The 17,700-nt window shown below is 33.8% G+C and overlaps 1 protein-coding gene across 1 annotated transcript in view; it reads left to right on the forward strand.

Annotated features, from left to right (window-relative positions):
• Positions 1-1,568: 1,568 nt before the first annotated feature.
• Lrp1b (LDL receptor related protein 1B) overlaps positions 1,569-17,700 on the forward strand; it is a 1,514,976-nt gene continuing 1,498,844 nt past the window's right edge. The window contains exons 1-2 of the mRNA XM_071619306.1: positions 1,569-1,575; positions 2,222-2,344. Coding sequence (XP_071475407.1) covers positions 1,569-1,575; positions 2,222-2,344 — 130 coding nt within the window. The remainder of the gene's footprint in view (positions 1,576-2,221; positions 2,345-17,700) is intronic.

Raw genomic sequence — 17,700 nt, forward strand, 5'->3', positions numbered from 1 at the left:
TTTTAAGTAACCAAGTCTTCATCTACAGCCCCAACCCCATACTCTCTCATCTTGCCTCTTCCTAAATTCTCTTTTTCTCCCACCACACTGACCTCTTTAGAGTCTTTTCTATTTTCTGGGCAAATTGTTGTGTTGATCCTTAGCCCGTGATCTTTAACACATGGTCTTATACTCAAATGGATATCATTCTGACACTTTATAAGCCTCTATTCTCACTATGATACATTCTCTGAAACATATTCTCTGGCCATCTTGTGTAAATTGTGCTTAAGGACTGATCTGCGTCTTTTAATCTCCATCTTCCATTTACTTTTCTCCATAGAGTTTATCTTCCAATATACTATACAGTTGACTCATTTATTTTGTTTTGCTTTTGCCCCACTGTAATAAAAGCTCCATAACAGCAGGAATTCTGCCTATTATTTTTCGTTATGTTTCTCAATGCTAAAAAATAATAGAAGTTCAATAATATTTGTGGCATAAATAAATGAGCAAATGAAGATATGGAGGTAGAAGTGCTTCTTGATAGCTATCACTGTAAAATATTATTCCCTTTATGATTCCTTCTATTATCTTTCCATTTCACACCATGATATCACTCAGATCCTTGTGTACATACCATTGCAGTCTTTGTGTTTTCCTCTCTGTATGTTCTATCCTGGTTTCGAGACACCATCTAATCATTTTTAAGGCTATTTACTTGGAGAACTCCTTAAGCCTTTTAAACATTTTTACCAATTGTTAACTCTTACATTACATCGTCTGGAACAAACTCTTTAGTTGAGTCCTCAACTATGTAGCCCAATCATTTTGAACTCTTCTCTAGTTATCTATAGATATCTACTTATATCTGTAGATGAAAGATTCTTTTCTGTGTGTCTTTTTGTGATATATTTATTGAAAGTCAGGCTCTTCGGGTATGGGAGACAGAAGAGTTTGACAAAAGATCTAACATATTATGTTAAAACTAAGACAATATTTAGTATGATACATTATTATTTTGTATATTGCTAGAGAAAATGTCAATTAAGCCATGGCCTAATCTTTCTAATCACTTAGAATTTAAAAAAAAAAAAAAAATATTTAGTGCTCTTGGAGATTGAACCTATGGGGATTTACCACTTGCCTACCTGTCTGGACCATTCTATTTTTAATTTGGGGGTGATCTCACAAAGTTGTTCAGGCTGGCCTTGAACTTGCAATCCCCCTGCCTCAGCCACCCCTTCGTATGCCCAGCTTTTTGTCACTTAAAATGTTTTTTTTGCTACTTATTGATAGGCTCGCATAGACCTATTTAATGATGATTTTTTTATCTTATATTTGTATTGAGCTGTATATCATACATATATAAAAAATTACAACTGAAATCAAAAGGTCAAGACACTTGTAACATATTTTCACATTCAGAGGCGTTCATTCATTCATGTTAAAATAGTAAAAGAGTTATGTTTTCTAATGGACTTATAACATATGAATAAATATATGGTGAAAAACAGACATCTAATGAATTTACTAGGACTTAGGGAAAAGCTGCAAATCCCAAATGTTTCATTAACACCGGGAGGAAAATGACAGGTATTTCAGAAACAATCAACAGTAGAAAAAGGAAGTTAGGAAAAATGAAAAGTTTTATGGAAATTTATCATCATTTTGGGTGTCCTGTGGCAAATGCTGCCCCCTTAGAAGCTAAGGGAAAAAAGTGAAGAAAATTCTGTGATGTAGGAAGTCCAATTCGTGTAGACACATGAAGCCCGTATATTAAGATGGATAGTTAAGAACTAAATATTTAGAGATGAAGTTTAATTACAATATTTAACTCATTACTGATTTTTATTTTTCTGGGAGCAGAGAAAAAAAAAATTTCTCTGCTCAAAAGCTTCTGCTTTGATTCAAAATGTTCTTTAAAACTCACTGGCTGGAACAGCTATATGGCATATTTGATACGATAAAGCCTATAGTCATAAACACAAACAGAATTCTTAACTATTTTCAGAACAGATTGTGTGAACCTAGAATAAAGTCAAGTCTTTCAAAATAGTGTGCTTAAGCTGAGCAGCGAAAACTAAGAAAAATAATTGATTTTGCTTTGCTGCTGAATAGAAAATGTGGATCATACTCATGTACCTTTTAAGTATTGCTTTCTCACATTTCATCTTTGTACTGCTCTTGTGTTCATGTTCAGATCATTCATATTTTATTTTGAAACATTTTTCATTTTCAGATCAGCAGTCCTGTGATCCTGGTGAGTTTCTTTGCCACGATCACGTGACTTGTGTCTCCCAGAGCTGGCTGTGTGATGGGGACCCCGACTGCCCTGATGATTCAGACGAGTCTTTAGATACCTGTGAGTAGAAAGGTTCCTGTGCCGTGTTCGGGTTTACCTTCCCTGTGAAACTAAATGTCAGTTGTTTTCACAGATGACTGCTGTTCTAGTTGATTTTTTTTTGTTGTTTCCAAATAACCTAAGAAACTTGAAAGTTTTTGTTTGTGTTCTTTAAAATGAGTATGTGAGGGAGAGCATAAAATGCAGTTTTCTGGTAAGAATTATTTTATGAAAACACCAGGTTAATTGCTACAATGTGGTTATGTTAACACTAAAAGAAAAAAGAAAGAAAGAAATTTTACTTGAAAGAAAGACCTTTAAAACATAGCAATAAAACGGACCTTTTCCAATAATTCATTTCACATATCTTTAGACAGAGGGAAATGAAGAAGGAATGTTAAGGAAATCAAACTTTAACTCTCACGATATTTTTATTAGTATATAAAAGTACAACACAAATTTCAAGTCTGTTTTCTTTTTTACATGAAAACAGAAATTTTATCCATTCTTACTGTGATGACTTTTGCTCCCATATGGGATCCAGAAACATTTGGTATATGTAGATCCTAACTGGAGTTGTACCACCGTTACCTGGAGACTACTTAGGGTTTTGCCCACATTGGAAATAACACTACGACAAAATTATAAATACATAATATAACCATAGATAAATATGTCACAGTTCTTTAATGTTTACCTATTCTTTAGAATATGAATAATTCTCTAAATTTTGATATGGCTATTTCTAGCAATTCCACTATCATTCTGTGTTCCTCCTGTGACCAGATATGCATACATCTCATTATCATCCCCCAAAGTAACTACATAGTTCTGTAAGGTCAAAGTGAAGAGGAAAACCCATCATCATTATTGCTTGATTTTGTAGAGAAAACAATTATTGGTTCTATTTTTCATTTTTATCTACTTGTATAGAAGTTTTACAGACAAGATATTTGATAAATACCTTGCCATAAGGAAACAGGCAAAGTTTGTTAATTTTCTTTAAATTTTAAATTTTTTCTTTAAATTTTCTTTAAAGTTTTTAAACACTTAAGTATTTAAATAATTATATTAATTGCTTCTATTTACCTTGAGCCAATCACTTCTTCCATAGGATAAGTTGTAGTTATTTACAACATTTATAATTTTTTACCAATTTCTCCAGCTTAATTCTGGAAACCTTCCCTAGGCTCCCTATACCACATATCTGATTCTGGACATGATAAGAGAAAAAAAAACAATAAAATTAAAAATTATTAGAAAAATCCTAATGGATAAAACAAATTTTATAAATTCATAATGAATGTTATTTGGATATAAAATAATGAATGACTCCTAGATGCCATGAATGAAACATAAAAACATTATTCTAAGGAAAAGGGGTTACTAAAGAGAGAGAGAGAGAGAGAGAGAGAGAGAGAGAGAGAGAGAGAGAGAATATTTTATGATTCCATTTAGATGAAAGATCCCATGTTGGCAAATTTGTAGAACAGAATGTGGAGCAGTGGTTAGAAAAGGAATGGGGAATGATTTATTAAATATGAGATTTTGGAGGAAGAAAGAAAAACTCTAAAATTAGGGTGTAGTGATTTTTGCACAACTCTTAATTTATTCAAAAGCATGAAGTTGTGTATCTTAAGCAGGTATATTTTATGGAATATACATTATATCTTAATAAGTGTGTGAAAAATGGAGATTTCCAATATTGTGTGTATGGGTATAGGTGGTAAAGAAGTGTGAGAAGACAAAAATAATCAGGAATTTGGCCATGAATTATATAAGCAATGGGACCATATTCAGCAGACTAACCCCTTTTAAGCCTTAGCTCCTCCTTATTCGAGTGGCATCTAGGAATTCTCTCTTCATTAGCTCCAAGGAGGAGATGTCACCATATACTCAGAGTAACTTCAAATATTGCAAAAGTGTAGTCATAGCTTTGCCCTCTGCCAGGATAATCCTATCAAATCTGTGATTGGGAAAAAGAACAGAGGCATGAGATACATTTGTGAAATCTGTTTGTGAGAAGGTCAGGTTGAAGGGGAATGCTTTGCACCTCTGACTGGCACTTAGCAAAAGGATAGAGAAACGGCAGCATAACATATGTAGGTGAATCCCCTTCACGCATGTGGAAAAAAAAGATAGAGGACAGTAATGTTGCCTTTGTGCTAAACAGGGGGACCATAGGAGAATCAAGCAGGAGAGGTTTGGTGATCTAGAGGAGGCATAAGAAACTATATACTCAATGCAGTCACCTAACAAAGATAGAGAAATAGCTATTATTCTACTCCAAACTGTATAGCAGTTTAGATTTATAGTGAATTAACTTCTTCCAGATAAATGGTTTCAGTCAGTATTAACTGAAATATGGACAAGCATAGAAAAAAAAGCTGTGTGAAAAATATCAGACTTTTCAAATTCAAATTCTTCAATCCAGATGTTGACAATTACCATTATCTCTAATCACAGAGCTTTGTAATGTGTTACTTTATAATATTCATACGCACTTATCACTGAGCTGTACAAAATAATTGCATAATTTTATAATTGCATAAATGTATACATTTGATGTGAAAGATAAGTACTAAAAATGGGAAACTTTGAAGAATGATTGTTATGAAGGGTAATTTTATACGAACAAAAGTATATTATCATCTTTGATTTGAAAATAAAGTATGTTGTATCTACAAAGTATTAGAGGAAACCAGCTGATGAAATGTATTTATTTTCACGAAATCTACTTAGCCTTTAAAATGAAAGGAAAGACCAATCCAGCATAGAATTTATTATGACACCGTAAAAGCTCTGAAGAGACAACATTCTAAGAGGAAATAAATGGACATGGTTGAAGAAGAGGAAAAGCTTTATTTGTGAAACACTGATGACTGTGAAGCGTTAGAAGAAAGCATACATGCAGAAAGACAAGAAACCCTATACATTAAAGGAACTGAGAGTTTCCCTCCTCTCTGTGTGGCTTTAGGAGTATTTTCTAGGATCCCTGAGGTAGATCTTTTTCACTCACAGCAATACACTCAGAATTTTATTTTCTGAGGTTGATCTGCCACCAAGCTAATTGCATGTAGGGGTGAAGTATCTGAAATACGAAATTGGAAAATTTTAATAATTTGTAACCTTATTATTGAGTATGAGAACTTATTTGTGGCCATTAAAATGAAAGTCTTTATTGGTGTACATTCTTTGAAATATTTTTTTAATCATCTAAACAATGGTTAGCACTGTCTTTAGGTTTTATGAGACAATGAGAATAGAAAATCAGGAAAATTCCCATATTTCTATTCATTGCTTTCAACCCACTGTTGTTGGTTGGTGTTGTGTACAGTCAGAAGGACTGTAAGTACTGGAAATGGTTATGTGTGACGTGAAAGCTTGTTGCCATCTGTGGCAAGGAAGTCCTTCTAGAAAGGCACTTTCATTCTGAGGTATTCAAAATTTAATTCTTTACAGGATTATTCTTTGGAATGCTTAATGATGCTTCCTCTCAGTTTCAGCAGATGTAGATATTTTCTGTGAATCTAATCTTATTATACTTTAAGCTAGATTTTTCATTTTTAAGTCAGGATGGTATTAAATACGCTGTTTGTCCTTTTTCCCTATTATCTTGCACTATCACCTTTCAAAGATCCATTTAGAGAATTCTTCAGTTACAGATCATGTTTTGTACAAAATGACTCATGGCTAACATAAGAGAATTAAAAATGGACTTGAAGAGGGAGTGGCGGGGGGGGGGGGTAACATTTGCAACCTGGAGAGCTGTTAGAATTTGTGCATTGAACTTATGTTGTTTTATCCTTTTTTAAAGTTCAGCAAAATTTCTGTAAAAGACCAGATAGTAAATGTTTAGGTTTTCCAGATCCAGAGGGTCTATATTGCATATTGTATATTGATTTATAAAGGGTCTAGATTGTATATTGTATATTGATTTATAAAAATGCTTTAAAAATAGAAAAAAAAAATCTCATAGCATATAGTCTTTATAAAAGTAGGTCACACGTCAAATATGATCAGCAGACTATAGTTTTCAAAATCCCTGTTGAAGTGTCACATCTAAATCATATCTGCTAATACTTGTGGGAAAGATCTGTGCCCAGGTACTTATGGTGCCTGGAACAACACAACCCCACACAGTGAAGTGTGTGTTGCCTAGGGCTGTGCCTACACCCACCACTCATGGTGTCAGACTAAGGCAATATGGTTTTTTGAAATCTGTTTTTTTTTTTCCTTCTGTTTTCGCAGTCTTTATTGTTTAAGATCAGATATGACTATATTTTTAATAGCTTGACTAAATGGGGGTTTACTTTTCTCAGACAGAAAGTTACAAAAGTGGACAATGCAGAATTGACATGGATCCAGAATAACACCAGTTTTCTTCTGATTTCTGTTCTGCCTTCCTTTGTATGTAGTTATCATGCAGCATCCATCACGGGATGGTTAGTCAACCTTCCCTAGTAGATAATTCCACTTCAGGCAGAAAGAAGGGAAAGAGAAAAAGAAACAGCAGGTGCCAGCTGAGCCTCTCTGTTTGTCAGGGAAGCTGACACAATACAGGTTTTTCACAATAATTAAATCCAGTTTATTTGTGCTCAGATCTTCGTTATCAAAACTGACCACGTGGCACGTGGGGCAATGGATATCCTAAATGAGGCCCACTATATACCAAAATGAAATTTGGGGTCCTACCAATAAAGAACAACTGGAGAAAAGATAACAACATAGACAAAGGCACCGGGCAGTATATGCCATAATGTCCCTTCACCACTCTCCCTCCTTCTTTCCATCATTTCTCCACCATTTGCAAGACAGTTGGTATGCACTGTGCATGATAATAGATTCTGAATTACAACAGCTTGATTCCAAATCTCAATTCCTCCATGAATACCTTTTTAAAAATTAACATAGTTAATTGTACAAAGAATAGGTTTCACCTTAACATTCTCATACACTCCAAGAGTACCTTTGCTCTTGAGCAACTAACTTATCCTTTTGATGCCTCCATTACTCTGTGCAATGGAGATGATAGTATCTGCCTCATGGTGAGTGCTTAGAGTAGACCTGCTCCATAGTAAAATCCCTTCTCCATCCCACGCTCCATCCGTTTTCCAGATGTCCGTAGCTATGATGAAGCATTTTATCTCGAGAGTCTTCTACAAAGCATCCAACTACCTCCTCTTTGTAGAGGCTTTCTTCTCTGCTTACTTAAAACCAATCTAAAAATCAATTTTTCTGCCTAAGGATATGTCTGGGAATAATGTTTACAAACCCTGATTTATTTTGTACACAGTTTTTAACAATTATTTATCTTATATTCATATGATAGGAAATTTTTGTTGTAGAGAGCATTTCGGAACAGAAACTTTTTTTAGTATCTCTTCCAAAAACATGATGTTAGCAGATTGTCTAATGTTACAAAACATTGGAATAAAAAATACATTACTGAAAAAATATTATTAATTGATGCTACAGCCCTGAAATGTAGATGTTATCATCTCATTTTAAAAAAAATGAGAAAATTGAGTTTATGATTCTTCTGTATCCAAGTTGCTGTTATTCATGAAAGCAGAGTTTGCATTTCTTTGAAATTGCCCTCCTATTTTGAAATATTCCCATAAAGAAAGGTTCAGTTCCTAAGAAGACCCTTTAGGCCACCTAATTTAAAAATATAGTATCATTTGAAAATCAGGGAAGGCCATCCCAACAGGGTTGCTTCACACTGGCTTTGGGAATGATCAGGTCTAATTGAACAATGTGGTAAAAATAACAAGTCTCCTGGGTCATGGTAATAGAAACGTTTACGAAAAATGAAAATGGATCATGTCATTAGGTTAGATGTGACTCTGCATGAATTGACCACTACTTCTATTATGTTTCCATTGTTGTGTTATTTCACACTTTATTTAGATAGTCAGATCTTAATGAACTTCTTATATTCATATACTGACCTTTCCCCTAGGATATAAGGTAGTAATCCTTTTATAATTCCCTTCTAAATTTTCTTCCTTTGACACAGGTCAGAAAAATAAAATGGAATTCAGGTGGGAGGTTATTAGCAAACAGATTCTGCCCTTTAAAAATATAAAGTAGAATAAGGCACTGAAAGTAGACTATAGGAACAATAAAATGGAAAGAAGTATGTTCCTTGCTTTTAAGTAATGGTGATTTAGAGGTCATTTTGCAATGAGGTAATATGTGAGGGCCAACATTTTTGTTAGGTAGAGAAGCTGAAGTAATCTTACAGATTAAAGAGAAAGCATATGAGACCCATGAGGACAGTTTATGTCTCTTTCAATTCCTTTGTTTTGTTCATTTTATTCAGAGGCTTCTGTCCTTAACAGTAGGGAGACCAAAAGCATTGACCCTTCTTTATTAATAAAAAAAAATCACTAAAGAGTTGATATGAGGGGGCACAGGAAGGTGGGAAAATAATTGTAAATTAAAAGGGCCTGTCTAATGTTGGCTCATTTCCCCAGCACAGTAGGCAGGAATAAGGGGGTGACATTTCTCCTCATTCTGCCCCACAACCTGTTCCAGTTGGTGTCTGAAAGTCAAGAAAGGTTAATTGGAGGCATAGGTGATAGAACTGAATGCCCTGTGACTAGCACAGACAGAGCAATTCAGCAATGACAAAAAGCCTTGCTATTTCACCCAAGAAGTCAGTGTTCCCTGGTCTTCTCATCCAAGATCACAGGTCACAGAATATAAAAAGACCCATGTCCCTCAGGCAGGACTGAAAACAATAGGGAACAAAAACTCTGAAATGATGTAAAATAAAGGGGGTAAAATGAAGTAGATGAATTCCAGAGACATCGCTGGTGCAAATCTCCCTGGCTTAAGGGATGATGTACTGTAAACAAGCGCTCTTGCAGGGCTCTGCAGGGGCCAAGCGGAAGGTTGAGCTGGGAGGCTTCCCAGGAACCATCCAATCCATCACTTATCCTCAGCTAATCTAGCACTTGGGGTTGGGGATGAGGCTTCTTACCTTTCATGGGTGAGCACATTTCTTCCCAGAGGATGTTTTATTCTTTATAGTCACTGTATAAAATTTACATTTGACTTTCACTCAGAAGGGCTTCTGAAGTGACATATTTTGCTAAATGAAGCACTAAAGGATGTTGCATTCTAAGAACTTATTTTTAATGGCAATTTCATTCTCTCTCCTCTCTCTCTCTCCCTTTCCCCATGTCTTTCACCATCCCACCCTGAAAGTAGGATATAAAACTCTAATCTGTGCCTATGGAATGTGCAGCAGGACAAAGAGTATCATCATTCTTCCAATTGCTATCTTGTGGCCATTCAGATTGGAGCAGTGGCATGGACTTGGGGTTGATTTATGTTTTTTTTTTTTTTAATTTTTATTTTATTTTTTTCTAAATATATCATAACATTAGCTTTCTTGATTTGGGTGGTAGAATTTGCTTGATGGTAGAAATTGCTCACAGAGGAGAAAAATTCATGTGAAAATGGACAAACTTAGGACTTAGCTCTGGGAGTGTATCAACTCAGTAAATATAGATTATAACTTCCATTCAACTTCTTTCTTTCTCTCACCTCCCTTCCTCTCTCTCCTTCTTCATCTCTTCCTCCCTGCCTCTTTCAATCCCTCTCTCCTCTTCCTTCTTTCCATCTTTCCTTCTATCCTTTCTTTCTTTCTTCTGAAGAAATAAATCTGAGTGTCTACAAAGATTATTCACTGGGCAGTCTTCAAGAGTCAGATATAAGATTGGAGAATCCTTCAACAGACACATCTTCCAAAGTGTTCAGCAGCAGAGTAGAAACAAATACATCCCACCACCTCAGACTGAATTGACATCAGAAAAAATAATTATTAATATACTCATCTTAGAAGTCAGCCTGCATTCATAAGCCTCATGCATTGTTTTATAAAGAAATTATTGTAATAATTTATACTTCTATAGTTTCTGTTGGAATTATTTTTATATTGTAATCATTAAATGTCACTTGATCATTCTATTCTCTTTTGAGAAAGATTGGTTAGGCATAGTGGACTTGGGGAGGCAGGGGAATCTGAGGTACTAAGAGCTTGTAGGTAACAAGGCTAGTATAGCAACCCAGAACTTCTCTTTCTTTACTTGCTACTGTAGCATACATTAAGGACTGAGTTGTATCCCTGCAAAATTCCTGTGTAAGATAGAGCTCTAACCCCAGGCACCTCAAAATGTAATTGTGTTTGGAGATAAAGACATTTAAAGAGGTAATTAAGTTAAAATGTAGTTGTCAGAGTGGATCCTACTCTAGTTTGACTTTTGTCCTTGTAAGAGGAAATTTAGTTGTACTAAGTGTTACCAAGAAAGCTTGTGCACAGAGAAAAGACCATGAAAATAGATAGCAAGAAGGGAACCCTCTGCAAGCCATGGTAGTAGACCTAGGAATAAACCAGCCCTGCAGCATATTGAACATGGATTTCCAGGCTCCAGAATTTTGTGAAAATTAATTTCTCTGTTTAAGCCATTCATGTGTAGTATTTTCTTAGGACAGTCCAGCATTCAAATATAGCACCCTAGTACATATCCATTAAATCTCAATTTATAACAGCATACAAAAAAATTCAGCAATTAATAATTTCCTATTTTCCTTAAAGATATATAGTAAATTTTATTAAATACTAGAATACTAATATTATAAGTATTATAGGAATTACACTTAAAGAGGTGTGAAATGAGATCCAATCAGTTTCCCATGGACTAAAGGAATCATTTCTGTTATGATTAAACCTCTAAGAATATCTAATTTAACTATGTAGTATTATGCTTATGCAAATGAAATATCTCTCAGTGAAAAATCAGTAGTAATATACTATAATTAGTTTTTTCAAAAATTTATGTATAATGTGATGTTCCAAAGTCTTAAAATGTAGGTTTGCCTGATTCTCCCCTGGGTGATTTAGGGCACAATTTTAGAGATGCAGTTGGAGGCCTTCTTTGATATTTAATTATAACACCAACCCTAAATTCAGATGCTTGACTAAAGTATCATTTGGTAGAATATTGGTTGCATTTCAATTGTTTTTTTAGAAATACAACCAATTTATATTAGTCATAGCATGCATAAGTAATATTCTATGTTATGTTATTATAATCTATGTTAGATTATTATAATTTTTATTCTAAATTTTACATGGGACTGGGCAATAAAGTAACATGTAATTTGACAGTAATAGCAAAAACATCTTTATCTTCATGGGACTTAGGGGAATTCTGTTCTATTTTTCTTCCAAATAAGCACATATTAGAATATTCAGTGTTTGAAATAAATGACAGGTTATGCATTTTCACATAAATAGTGAGTAAAATTTTGTCACAAAACTAAATTTTTCAAAATATATGGCTACATTTTCTTTAAGAAATCTAGAAACTAATCATCTGCTCTTTATTGAGGGACTACTATGTCCAATGAGGCTTATAGGTAGTCTTTCTGAGTACATTAAAACAAGACCATTTATCCCATGGCCTCCCAAGTACATTAAATGTATGCTAGGATATTACATGTTATTTCTGCCCTGGTTAAATGTAAAAATAATGATATTTACGATACAATGTTGATAACTACTATTAACACAAAGTGGATGATTAATATGATCTGATGCTGTGCTTTAAGTCTTGCGTAGTTTATCTCCTTTAATCCAGAGAGCAATCCTGAGTGTAGTATCAGGTTCAATTTTCAGGGCACCAGAGTGACATAAATATCACAGATATCTTGGATCTATCTATAAATCTACATCTATATCTATATATCTATATCTATATCTATACATACATACATAAATATATATATATAATGCCAAAAATGGATAAAAATATTTTCTAATGTGATGAAGTCATCATAGGAGCTAATGGTGGCCATAACTATTCAGTGTTCATAGTCCTCTCTTATAGATGAAAAATATAAAGCATGAGAGATGTTATTTGCTGGATAAACTTGATTAGTAACAGAATTATAATTGACACTCTTCCATATTATATAACTTCTCAGATAAGGTAAAACAGCCTGAAAATCTTGAATTTTAGTGGAGGCAAGACTCATATATGCCCATATTACATTGCTTTCAAGTCAGCATGATCATGCTTTCCCTTAAACATAAAGCTTCATGGACATATTGTGTCTCAATATGTGCATGTGTGGCTATTTATTTTGAATACAACAGATTTTAATTGAGTGATTACTGTATAACAAGTACTCTGGTAGATGTTGGGAATAAAAGATACATATGTTAAACAGATACATATGTTAAGACAGATTTAATAGCAGTTGAAGAGAGAATTTTAATTATTTATTTTCCAAATCAGAAAGGATGTTTATGATGTGCAGTTGCATAAGGCATATGGGTTAGAGTTTATAATATATATATATATATATATATATATATATATATATATATATATATGTGTGTGTGTGTGTGTGTGTGTGTGTGTGTGTGTGTGAACTTTGTGTGTATATAAACACATTGAACCTGGAAAAAATAATATTAGCCTCTTAGCTGTACTGATACACACAAACAAATAAAAACCACACACACATACCTAAATTTTAAAAAAGTGTTGATTGTAACTGTGTAGATTCTGAAGATATTTTTAAACTAGTTTTCTAATGCTATGTAACAAAGTACCACAAATTCAGCCTGTTAAACTAACTTCCATTTATTATCTCATAGTTCTGTAGTGCAGAAGTCCAGGCAAGATCAAATGGATTTTCTGTATAAAACCTGACAATACTGAGATCAAGGTGTTTGTCTGGGCTCTCACCTGGAGGTCTGAAAAAGAATCTACTTTCAAGCTCATCTTCCCACTTTCAAGCTCATCTTTGGTTAGTGTATGAATTCAGCTTTCTTCTGGTGGTAGGGCTGAAGCCACAATTAGTAGCTGGCTTTCAGCTGCAGTCACTCTCAGCAGTTAAGGTCCACCACATTCGTTGACATTTGACCCTTCTTCATGTTCACACCAGCAGTGATGGCCAAAATTCCCTTGTGCTTCGTGTTTCAGAGCCTTGGTTTCCTCTTCTGGTATCAGAGATCTCATCTGATTACATTAAGAGCACCTGGGCAATCTCCTTTTGCCAGATAATGTAGTATAATTTGGAGAGTGATATTACAGTCACAGATTTTACACACACCTATATATCTTTATATCTGTATATCTATATCTACTATATCTATCTATCTATATCATATATATATATATATGTACATCTTCCCCAAAATGAATATAAATATTTTCTAATGTGCATGAATTCATTACAGGAGCTAATCGTGGCTGCAACTAGGCAGTGTTCATGGTCCTCTCTTATAGATAACATTAAAAGTCATTCTTAGAATTCCAACAAAAAACATTTTAGTCTACTAGGGCTTTAATAATAAAATAACAGAGACCAGATGGCTTAAACAGCAAAGATTTGTTTCCTCACAGTTCTGGAGGCTGGAAGTCAAAGATTAAGGTGTTGGTGTGATTGTTTTCTTCTAAGCCCTTTCCCTTTTGTTTATAGATGACTATCTTTATCCAGTGTCTTAACATGGCCATGTCCTCAAGTGTGTCTATGCCCTCATCTCCTCTTCTTATAAGGACATCATTAATATTGAATGAGGCTCACCCATGTGATCTTGTTTGGCATTAATTTTGTCTTTGAAGGCCCAATCTTCAAATATATAGTCATGTTTGGAAATACTAGGGGTTAGGATTTCAACATGTGAATTTTGGGAGTACATAGAATTAAAATTTGAAAAGATTAATAAAACTATGAATTAAGATTAACAAAGTGTTAGTAGTTATTTTGTTGATTTTGAACTTTATGTCTCTTGAGTTTTTGTGAGGTTTTGTACTACTTCCATTGCACAAAATCTAGTATTGACTTTTTTTGAGGGGGGGTTGAAACATGAAATAACCATCAGTTGTTTCAAGTAACAAATAGTTTAAGGCCCTCAAGTCATGAATAGGATCATTAAGGTTATGGTCCTTTCCCACTCTCTGTATTGGCATACATTGTTCAGCATACAGAAAGTAGCCTATGGAGTTTTTTACCTGTCTGAGATTTAAAAGGTGGATACATAGGCAATTTAAGATATGATGCAGAGCCCTTGAATATAGTACCATCCATTTCAAAGAACTCTCTGAAGGTATATATCTACATAAATATATAAATGTGATTATTTTCAAAGTGCAACTTTCATTGACAGTCTATTTGATTAGATATATTATTTACAGAATTAATTAATTGAAGGATATCCAATATAAGACATTTATACAATTGTTTAGTGAATTGCTTTCTTTACATAAATAATTTAAAAAATATATTCTTTGAGGCAGGGGCAATCTACCACTTAGAACTACTCTATGCAGCCTTATTTTTACTATGGTCAACAAGTTTTTGTATGTTAATTGAATTTTTTGAACAATGGAATAACTGAATGTAGCATTCAAAAGGGAAAGTAGACGCAAAGGATAACTGATCATTTAATATGCAAACAACCTCCCAAGGTTGGTAGTTATTTTGTAAGGTGCTATGCATTGGTGATTGTGAGAGAAATTATTTGAATGGTCTTTGCCACTGCAAAATACAGGAGAAAATGTTTGCAGGTTGAGGAACTTCTAATATAACTACATCTGTTGTATTTGATAACTGTCAACATTTCAGCCAAATGGAGTATTGATGACTTTAAATTTGCATTCTCACTGAAACCTTTTCACATACCATCCAAAGGAGAGGGGAAAAGAATGAATGTTCAGGGGTGGGGTTGTGGCTCAGTGACAGAGCGCTTGCCTCACATAGGTGAGGCACTGGGTTCGATCCTCAGCACCACATAAAGATAAGTAAACAAAATAAAGATATTGTGCCCATGTATAATTAAAAAAATATTTAAAAAGAATAAATGTTCAAATTGGAATTGAGGGATAAAAAAGAATGAAAAGAAGAAAATCCACACCAACCCTAGTTATAATAAGCCTGAACAAATTGAGACAAAGTGGGTTAAATATATTCAAATGTGCTAAACCCAGAAGGCAGTTTATAAATTTGACAAGATATTAATGATACCTTTCTCACCATAGTGATGGATGTCTGTGTAGAGATACTTGACCTTGGAGGTAAGTGGAGTCTTGCAGGTATGAATATTGAATTGCTGCACTCTGATTGGAATCACATGAGTGTGTTCACATGGCCACTCAAGTATTTTTCTGACAATCCTGAAGTATTTCTTCCATGGATAAATACAAATGTGGTGTAAGATTTTGTTTAAAACTTTTTTGGGGGATGGAGGGCTTGGCAATGTGATATAGTATGAGAGATTCTTAATGATCAAAAAATGAAAATTATTTATTTAATAAATTAAAAACAAATTAATTCTATCTTCAAGCAATCTGAGCAATTGGAAAAGCAATCTAAGATACACTCTTAAATGACTGAGATTGACTTCTGTTTACAATTTAAACTATTGCAGGAGGAACTATTTAAATCATGAATATATTGGACCTGCCCAACCCAATATGAGCCATACCCATCACAATGAGGATTCAGACTTCGGGGTCCATGTTAAATTTTGCTTCTAAGATGGATTTTTTTGTTCCAACCTTTCATTCATTGATTAATTGAGCACTTGCAGATGTGATGAATTGAAATAGTCCAACCTATGTAAAGTCCAAATGAAAAGAAATAAATAAAAATTTTAAAAACCTATAGTTCAGTGAGTTAAAGCAACTGGTTAAGGACATGTGGTTAATAATACCAGAACTGTGACTAGAATTCAGATTTCATTGCCTTACACACTCATTTATGTTCTTTCCAGTTTACATGTGTGCCAACCAGTAAGAGTTCTCAGCTCCTTTTGTAGTGATTGCCTGTCACTATTTATCAAAACAATCACAACAGCAAGAACAATAAAAACATAAGTATACTCAAATAATAATTTACACTAATTGCTAAATTTAAAATTTAAAAAATTAGTAGTCCATATCTAAACTATCTTAGGCAATTGCTTCTCTATTTCCTCAAGGGCTGGTGTGCATGTATACATACTCACACAAAACAGACACACACACACACACATACACACACATAAACTCAGGACAAATATTTCTGTAAAAGAAAAATGACGGGTTTACTTGATATATGCATGGGTTTTTTTCTGTGATAGCATAAAGAATGAGAGGTTATGATCAGTAGGAAAAAAATATATGAATATAAATGGTTCTCACCTTGCTTAACTTCCAGAAAACATGCTAAAACAAAAGGTGAACATCTGTTTTTTAAAAAAATTAGATCACGCTATGATTCTCAAATATTCTTTCAGGCTATTTTTAACTTACAAACAAAATTCAAGAAAGCACTGTAGACGAGTTTTTCTTTTACTTTTTCAATAACCTAAAAAGTAACTATATTAATCTTTTGGAAAATCTATAAATGCTAATTTACATTTAACCTGAGGCCTCATTGTCAGGTTGTTGCACACAGCAATACTTTTACAACTCTACTATTTTCACTAATAAGCAAATCCGTGATAGAAATACTGATGGAGCTTAAAGAGAATAATTCCAGACTCTGATAAAAAATAATACTTCTCAATTCATTGGTGTGTACCTACCCCCAACTAGAATGTTCCTTGCATATTGAAAGCAACATGACTGAATTTTTGACTTAATATTTCCTGAGGACTATTTGTAAAACTATTCTTTTATCTTTGGCCAAAGGGCTTCATTTTGCTTGTGCTGTGAAATTGTAAAATATAAATTATGTACATCATTAAAATATATTTGGAGTTGCAAGAAAGGTGTATAAAAGATTGTTAGCTATTTTCTGAGAAAAGAGATTATTGCTTAAACTTATTACCACTTATTTTCAGTACCTGATGTATTACACAGCATAAAACTAGTTTATCTGTGATTTCAAAGTATCATGTTGGACTTTTCAATGGGTAGATACATTTGGTGAAGTTTACACTTTTAGAGACGGTGTTTGACTACCACCAGAGCCTTCCTATCTATCTAAATGATTTTGATCAAATCCAATAGCAGAAAAGTTTTACTTGGTGTTTAATTTGAGATTTGCAGAGAAGTTTTATTATACAAAATATGGAGCATTTATCTTGATATAATAATAAGCTTTTCTTGGTGTCCATTGCAATCAATATTCTCCTTTGTTCATTATTACATAGATGGAGAGATGTAATGGGAAAAAACATTGATCAGGAACTGTTGGGGTTTAGCAATAGCTTTTCAGGGAGACTTCTGTCAATCAAGGTTAAACCCCCATCATGATGTCATGCCAACATTCAAGCTGTGAAGAGAAGCGCTCTCTCTCTCTCTCTCTCTCTCTCTCTCTCTCTCTCTCTCTCCAGACTAAAATATGCATTCCAAGGATATGAA

The sequence above is a fragment of the Marmota flaviventris genome, chromosome 11, assembly GCF_047511675.1.
Source record: "Marmota flaviventris isolate mMarFla1 chromosome 11, mMarFla1.hap1, whole genome shotgun sequence".
NCBI classification, from domain to species: Eukaryota; Metazoa; Chordata; class Mammalia; order Rodentia; family Sciuridae; genus Marmota; species Marmota flaviventris.